The 8,682-nt window shown below is 41.6% G+C and overlaps 1 protein-coding gene across 1 annotated transcript; it reads left to right on the forward strand.

Moving 5' to 3' along the window:
• The first annotated feature begins 669 nt into the window (after nucleotides 1-669).
• Nucleotides 670-6,269, forward strand: LOC108444632 (beta-microseminoprotein-like). Its single transcript, XM_017725854.1, has 4 exons — nucleotides 670-714; nucleotides 3,945-4,035; nucleotides 4,729-4,831; nucleotides 5,944-6,269. Exons 1-4 carry the CDS (start codon nucleotides 670-672, stop codon nucleotides 6,071-6,073), a joined length of 369 nt encoding a protein of 122 aa, XP_017581343.1. The 3' UTR covers nucleotides 6,074-6,269.
• Nucleotides 6,270-8,682: the final 2,413 nt, after the last annotated feature.

Raw genomic sequence — 8,682 nt, forward strand, 5'->3', positions numbered from 1 at the left:
CTAAATAAGTCTGTGGATTGAGACCAAAACTACTCCCTCTGTAGTACTAGTACAGAAGGAAGGAAAAAGCAATGTTTACCTCTTTTTAAGGTAATGTAGGTGTTGCACTACATTTGTGTTATGCTATTTTGCTGGGCAGCTTAAAGAAAAAAATCAGGCATTTTGCATGAGGAGCAGTTAGAGGACTCAATTTTTGCTTCAAAGGGAGGGTGTTCAGAGACACTGCCAAGCAGGACAAAGGGGAACATGCACAGAGGCTAAACAACTTGAAATACTTCAAACTTAAAATAAAATAACTCCTGCCCACATACACAAAAGACTCATCTGCCCCAGACCAGTAAAGGTATGAACTGATGGGGAAAGAATGTGCGAGTTAATAGAGAAATGTCTTTTAAAAAATGCCATTTGGGAGAGGACTTGGCCATGTGCTTTTGCATAACCTAAAAGCATCAGGAAGTCAATCCTGAATCCTTTGTACAGAGGGAAGACAGTATCACCCACCACAAGGCCAGACCAGTGCTGCAGCACCCCTAATAAGTAGCAAACTGTATTCTCACTGAAAAGGGCCAGGTCACACAAGTAGTAGTTTTGGGGAAAATAATAAATATCATTTGATTTCCTGAGAGCTGCATAAGCATTAGGTAGGGTCCTACCTAATGACTCACTCCCATGGGTTCAGCTAAAAATGGAGTCAGCCAGTTGTCAGAGCCAGTGGTAACATCAGTTTCCCTTATTAACTTCTGTAAAACGGATTGACATGAACCACTTTGAAGTAAGGTCAGATTTATTTTTGTGCTTTAACCCAATTTTGAGGCCCACCATACTGTTTAGTAATTAAGATGCGGTTTTGAAACACAGGGTAAAGCAATAGACAGCCAGCAGATCAAGCCTAAAGCCACTAAAGTCTTCTGAAGAAATGTTTTCAATGTGGGCAACTTGTAATAAAATGATAGAGTTGATACCCTAGTCAGAGCCTTGGTGATATAGAGCCACCATCCCATCACCCCTGTCATTCAAGGGGGAATCGCAGCCCAGTCCCTCCAACTCCAGGCCTCTCCTCAGAAAACTCAGGATCCTTCCAATTGTCAAAATCTTCCCAGGGCAGAATTGCCTCCTTGGCTTGGCTCTGAGTCCCTGTTTTAGCCAAACCACTACATGATTTGACCAGTTTACTTTGGCAGCTTCCCTGACAGATGCAGGAGCAAGACAAACAGGGAAAGGAGGTGCTGGATGTTCCTCTCATTGCTTCACAGAACTCAGGCTGGGGACACACATTAACTGCTGCTGTTCCCCCAGTGAAGGAAGTTGCTTGACCTAAGTCAGTGTGTCTAGAACTGGGCTTTGAGCACTTCCAACTCAACAGAGCCGAAGGGAGAAGGTACAAAGGGAAAGCAGCAAACTGATATAGTCACCATGTCTCAGAGGTACTCTGCCTTCTCAGCCATCACCTAGGCTGAGAATTTATCCTTCCTTTAAAAGAGGACACGTGCTTAACACTGCAGCACCAGAAGACTTTATTTACATCTGCACAAAAGAGAATCCTTTCTCCTCTTTTTTTTAGTAATTTGTCATGGAAAACCTTGTTTGTCTCAAGAGGAAAGGTCCAAGCTGATCAGCAAGAAGATGAACAGAGACAGGTTCAAGCCTCTTCTCTGCTCCAGATCCCACAGACAAGTCACTCAAGGTTTCAGGCTTTCATAAGCATTTGGGATTTTATTCTCAATTCTGCAATCCAAGATGCTTTAAGCTGCTTTTTAAATTTTTTTAGGAAACAGTGCACACAGAATACTTTAATATACAGTTTTGTTTCAGGAGGTAGAGCTGACAGGCACCTCTGGAAGCAATAGCCTTGATCACACTTCAGTTTCCTATTTTATGTGTATATTTTATATCTATAAATATATCTGCCTACCTGAGAAACAGCAAAAATTATACGGAAATTATAAATATTGTTATTTCTCTCCAAGGAGAAAAAGATAATTAGCTAATTAAAATAATAATTTTAAGTAAGAGAATTATTCAGAATCCACCATGCCCTTCAAGTCAGAATTGCTTATTACATTTCCTTGCAACTATACTGGTGATATTATCCACTGTAGCACTTATTTCTTCTCAAGACACAGCACAAGATTTCTCAAGAATTATAGCAGGACAGAGCAGAAGTGGATCCGGCCTCTAGCTACGCTAGACCCTAATCAATTGGTTTCAATTAAAATAAAACCAAATTCACAGTGGTATAAGAGCTTTTTTATGTTTTCACCTTGTTGCCTTTGCTAACAAATTATTTTGAGCAAATAATTCCCTTCAAAGAGAAATTCGTTTATTTAAAGCCTACCAGAGAAAGAGCATTCCCTCAAAGCACTTCATTAGACACCACAACTGTTTCCTGCAGCAGAACTGCACACACAGAGCACGATCTGCCAAAATCATAAGTTTAACACAAAACTTGACAGCTGTACTGCAAAGCTAAAACCAAAGTACAACAGAAGCTGTAAAATCTCTTGCTAAGTTTATGCAAACAAATAAAGAAAAGGAACTTACATAATTCAGATCTTCTGTCACAACAAACAGTAGCCACCCCCTCCACAACTATCACTTGACTCCAGATCCCTTAGGAGACCACACTTGTTCTACCATTGCCCCTTTTGTTCCAAAACCACTTCCAGTGCAGCTTTGTTTCCTCTAGCTGTTTGTCAATCAGTGGTAGCTAACAAATTCAGGCATACCAATCAAGGTGCCTAATTAAAGCCAGGTGTGCTAAAAGAGCCAAGCTAATGGAATTAATGGAATTCATTAGGGTGGGAATGCTCTGGTAACTTTTGAAACTTGTTATGCATATGCTCCAATTCAGTACAGCATTGAATCCCTGCAGTCCTAATGTAGCCACAGGGATCTGTGCTAATTTTTCTGGCTGGTTCTGAGAGGCAGCCTCACATACTGCGTGTTTTAACAGTCTAATGTCACAAAGACCTGGATACCTATGGTAAGATATGTATTGAAGGAAATGTCCTCATTTTACTGTTGCAGAAACAACACTGCCTTTGGTGTCTGATTCCAGCTGTGTTTGAGGCAGGACATGAATACAGTGAAATAAAACTGGAACTTTTTCTTTCTTTGCCTTCCTCAGTCTTTAGCATTGTTTCTGGACTCAGACAACACACATCTCGTCTCATTTTTGCTGCCAAAAGGGTGCTAGCTGGTCATGCTGACCTGCCTCTAGTCCCTGGGCCTGGCTTTGCTTTGTAACAGCTGAGAGATACAGAACTAGAGCTAGTTTCTGCAGGTTGCTAAATATGGAAGTAATGTGTCTTGTATAAAATAATTGAAAATATAATAAATCAGTCTGAGAACAGTGGACTTTCCACACCACTGCTCTGTATGAATGACCTGTCCTGTACCTCCTCATAGCAGGTCAGTCGAACAATAGTGTCCTTTCCCTGCTGGTCCTTGATGGCCTGCCAGTTCTGGAGGCACTGCTTTCAGGTGGTCAGATTTCTCCACTGACACCAGTGCTGATGTGGAGCAACCAGTGTATCTGCTGGAGTTTCTTCAGATTTACACCAGCACAATGAAGTTCAAGATGCCAATGTATGCCAGTGCACGAAATGAGCCTTTGCAAGACTTTTTGAGGTGCCACCTTCTGATCGATGATCAGAACAGGTTAGAGTGTCCACTGGGAACATATTTACATCACCTCCCTTTGCACTGACCATTGTTTCCTCCCTGTATATAAATAGACACTACTCCTCATTATTAAATGTGAGCAGCCCATGCAAGTATGGTAAGTTATCAGCTTTGTGTGTATGCGTATGTAGTATTTTTTACACTGGAAGTATTTTTTAATTTGATCTTATTTGGAATAGTAGGACTCGTTCATAACTCTGTGCCAGACCTTTGGAAAAAAACCACTTAATTCTAAAACAATATTCTTGTTTCCTTTCAAGAAATTCTTGCTGGTTTTTTGCTTGATCCTTCTTTTCTCAAGAGCTCTGTGTGTTCCTGCTCGCTGTTACCTTAGACCAGCCAGAAAATATGGTAAGAATGGCAAATATATTAGACATCCCTGAGACATTAATTTGGAGATTTGAAGGTTTTTGCTTAGAAATGTTGGAATAGCATAACACGCTCTTGGCTGAGGAATGATCCAAACAGCTGCCTACTCAGGAATCAACCCACCCAGAGGCATCTCTGGACTGAGACATTCAATAATTACACTCTGGGCTGATGTATCACTGAGGTATTTGCCCATGTGGCAAAACCCCATGTACTTTGAAGTGGCATTGATTAATCTGAAGGGGGCACCTGACACCAAAATTGAAGCAAAGACAACACAACTGTTGTTAAATTCGGTTTAGTAGCACAAGCTGAGGTAAAATAAGAATTGGGGAGGAGGAAGGAGTGAGAAAATAAAGTCTAAACCTGTATGTTGAATATAAGAAAGGGCAGAAAGATCCTCCTATAGCCATAAGCTAAGGTGTTTTTCAGGTTCATTGCAATAGCAGAATAATAGGCACCTGGTGTGTGTTTGCAACATTTTATCATGCCATGTCATACACTCATGCATGCTGCAGGAGCAAAGACATGGTATCTTTTCTGCAAAGCACGGGGTTAGGCTCTTCCCTGGTGGGACTCTATGGAAATCAGTGCTTTGATTACTGGTCCACAAACTAAGACTGTGGTCTGTGTCTGTTGATTTACTGACCATTATTTTCTGGTGTGTACATGCAGGGTGCCTTTCAGACAGAAACCTCTATGTTTTCGGTGCGGTGTGGAAGAATGAAGATTGTTTCCAGTGCAGGTGCAAGATGGGTGCAATGACTTGCTGCAGCTTGTAAGTTTACCCAAATTATTGTTTGTTTATTCAGAAACTGGTTGAAATATTCACACTAAAATACCTCACTGAAAGCATGCACTGAAATGTCATACTCAGGTGAGCAAAACTCCTTCTCCTGTTTCCCAGTTAGCTCTAATCATGACCAGCAGAATAATCTGTCAATCACACAGACTTTTTTTGGAAGAAACGTGATGAAACACAGGGTGTCTCCAGCACAGTTTTTCCTCATCACCTAGTCCTTCTTTTGATTCAGACACTAACTGGGTGTGTGGTTCCCTTTAGCCTCTGTATTCTTGCTCCTTCTATTCACCAACTTGTCTCCAGATACCTAAACACCCCACAACGCATGAACCTGTGGGTTTCTGTAGCTCTGCACCAAACCACTGGCCTACCTGCGAGCATCTATTCAGATATTCTAACATCCTTCCCATGCTGCCAAGAGCCCACACTTCCTCCCTATCAAAACAGGACATACATGATGATAATTTGCTTTCTTGTGTGTTTCTGCATCCTGGATGGCAGTGAGTCATCAAGGACAGCTGTGTCTTCCTGAATATAGTGATGTGAACTGATTATCTCCCCAGAAAGCTAGAAAAATCCTTCTTTTAACGGGAGGGAGAAAGAGTCCTGTAAATGATCTGTGAGAAAGGCTACAACCCAAGGAACTTTTGGAGGGATATATACCCAGATTTTCTCAGCCATGAGGGAGGGAGCTGGCCTGTGCTGAGAAGTGACCCAGCTGGGATTCATTCATGCTGAGATGATTCAGCACTCTTTAATTTGTTTGTTGTTATCAAGAAAGTTTTAGTTTGAATGGGGAAGACAGAATTAATCCATATTTTGCCTCTGTGTGGGAATTTATGCTAATCCCTAACAGAATGGCCAGTAAGAGCTGCATTTAAACAACAACAAATGTTGGGAAATCACTTCATCCATTAACAGCCAAAATCAGGACTCCGTATTCCTCCTGTGATAATCCATAGCACTTGTTAGGGATATCCACAAGCCAAGTCAATCCATAGTTGCTCCAGGATGGCTGTAGCTCAGTAAGTATCCTTCTCAGACCACGCCTCAGTTGCTGATTTTCTCTTTGCCTTTCTCAATGACAGGGTTTTAATCCCCAAGAAGTATGATAGGGTGAACTGTGTCGGCCTGTTCCACAAGAAAAGCTGTTCCATCCGAGTGGTGAAGAAGACTAATCCTGATATAAGTTGCAAAGTCTACAATGGAGCTGGATAAGACCACATGATGTATTTCTCCTCTTTCACACCTACCCCAGTAGCTGAATACACTCCAGATCTCTCCTTTAGAGGAAAGCAGCAAGCAGCATGGCTTCCAGAGAAATGAGTTTGCCTCATGCCTTTCACAGCTCTAATTGTGCCATATCTATCTCATTTCTGGCGCTAGGTGGTTTGTCTCACACACATTTGTAAACAAACTTTACCACAGGCTTTTTTCCTGTTGGGATCCAGAGTTAAATAAATTTTCACATACATCACATCACTGTAGTCACTGATTGGTCTCCTTGAAAACAGAAGAATTCATGGTGTCTGTAAGTGTTTGTGAATCTAATTATTGATCTGGAAATCATCTAGCTTTTAAACTAACAGGTATTATATAAATTGTTGCCAGACACAGGGATTCATTATGCTATTACGCTTATTGACATTCCCCCAAGGACATGTGTACTAGAAGAATGGGATGAAACAAACCAGAAAAACAGGCCCTTGAAAGCCTCCCCTCACCCTGGTGCCTTGTGTAGGTCAATCCATTAACGCAGATGCACAAGGGAACATATTCTCCAGGAGATGATGAGTACATTACAAAAAAGGCAATCCCATGCCTGGGAGTCCAACCTACTGCAAAGAAATGCCATATAAATAGCTCTGTAGCCTTCCATGCTGGGGTAGAATTTCCTGCAATAATCTTGTTTGGATCAAAGGCCACTGACAAACAGCCCCATGACAGCTGTTTTTATAGGAAACCTAGACTATAAATCATGTTTAGCCTGTAGACTTCAGGCACTACTTTGTGCCTGGTACAAAGTCCATGAAAGTAGTTAATATGAGAAATATCCTATAAAATCTATTTATACAATATTAAGAGCAATTATAAAAAGAGTGCTGTACAGCTTAAAAGGCCAGATAAATAATTTGAGTGTGTTCAGTTTATTCAACACTGGCATCATAGCTCTTTTCTTCACCTGCCTTTCTTCTACCTTCCTGAAGTGTATTACAATTAAACATTTCATCTGATGGAAACAACTTCTTTCAATATCTGTTGTGGAAAACCACAATCACATGGTCTATTTGCAAGTGTGGTGCTGAGAACATACATACAAGTAGGAAACCTGCACATAATAGGGAAAACATCTTACCAATTATCAGAAAAAACCCCATCTATGGCAGTCAATAAGGTGATTCCAGGAAGCAGGCAAAATGAGAAATATAATTTATCTTCTTAAATTTTTGGGCCTCAGGGTTAGTTAGAACTAGTAACAGCTCTCTTTGATCATTTCTCTCTGTGCCTTCTTGGGGCTAGTGGCATGGACATCACTGCATCTGGCTATGACCCGTCCAGGCTGGGAGGAACAGATGCCAGAGGGGCCCTCACTGTTTTGCTTGTGGAGGGTGGATCAGAGGATTTCATCCAGTTACATATAAATGCATACATATATATTTGTGTGTATATATATCTAAGGAGGTAGATGTAGATACAGATATATACACAAGGGGTAATGCTATCAGCTTCCTAAATGCGGGATTCATTTATAAGGGCCTGTCTAGGGACACCTGAGTAACAGGGCTACTTTTCTGAACGTCATTTAAGCAGTGCAGAAAAACTCCTGTGAAGTTACATCCGTTTCATAGCTCTCCCAATGGAATCAAGGTTATGAACAAATTGAAAATGGTGGATAATGGTTAAAATAGCAATTCTGCTTCAGAAAGAGGTAAAGTTTCAGACAAAATAAAGCCAAATCAAACTTACGTGAAATATCTACAAGGATGCCACGTAGCCCTGATAAACTTAGCATACACATGGACTATGTACTGTTCCATGGTACATTTTCTCCACATGCTTTTGTCATCAAGTACCTAGTACTATTCTTTGTGGATACTGTTTGCTCACTGTTTAGCAGTGCCAGAGAGAGCAGGACTCCAGATGCTGGAACACAATTCGATTTGCTAAATGTTCTGTAGCAGAATTGGTCTCTGAAATTTCATGCTCAGAGGAAAGAAGGAGACAGAATATCAGGGCTCCATCAAGGAAGGCTGATGTGGCTGAAGATCCGACACAAGAACACTAGAGGAGACCCTCAAAGCATCCAGAGTCCACCTGTAATCCCAGTGCTGTGACAATCCTGTCACTGCAGGGAAATGCTTAGTTGCACCCAATGAATGTTGGTTGGTAGAGGCTTTGCTGTGACTGTAACCACTTGCAGGAAGGACTTATTTGGCCAGAGCAGAGATAACTATTTCTTCATGCACCTGTACCCCCTTGAAATGCATTGTCTCCATGGAGTCCAACTGTTTTTGTAACCAGCTGCAGAGCAAGCAGGACAGTTTTCCAGTGCCTTCTCATAACAGGAGCACTTGCTGTGGGTGGAGAATGGGAACATGGCTTCTTATTGCTCTCTGGGAACTGGGACAGCCCCATGCCATGCCAGCTACAGTTTCTTTATCCCATGCCCTAACAACAGCAAACGGGACTGGTCTATTGACAGCACCCGACTAGCAATAGTTGGGACTACAGTGCTTCCACACTGCTTCCCAGTGTGGAATTTCCATTCTTATGCACCCTCATACAAATACTCTTGTGCATTTCTCAAGTCTTAATGGGCTGGGATC

Source organism: Corvus brachyrhynchos, unplaced genomic scaffold (genome assembly GCF_000691975.1).
Source record: "Corvus brachyrhynchos isolate BGI_N302 unplaced genomic scaffold, ASM69197v1 scaffold61, whole genome shotgun sequence".
Classification (NCBI taxonomy): Eukaryota; Metazoa; Chordata; class Aves; order Passeriformes; family Corvidae; genus Corvus; species Corvus brachyrhynchos.

Coding starts and splice junctions, on each gene's coding strand:
- LOC108444632 (XM_017725854.1), top strand. CDS start 670: ATGGGTTCAGCTAAAAATGGAGTCAGCCAGTTGTCAGAGCCAGTG. Junction 4,036..4,728: donor TAGACCAGCCAGAAAATATG/GTAAGAATGGCA, acceptor GTGTACATGCAG/GGTGCCTTTCAGACAGAAAC. Junction 4,832..5,943: donor GCAATGACTTGCTGCAGCTT/GTAAGTTTACCC, acceptor TCTCAATGACAG/GGTTTTAATCCCCAAGAAGT.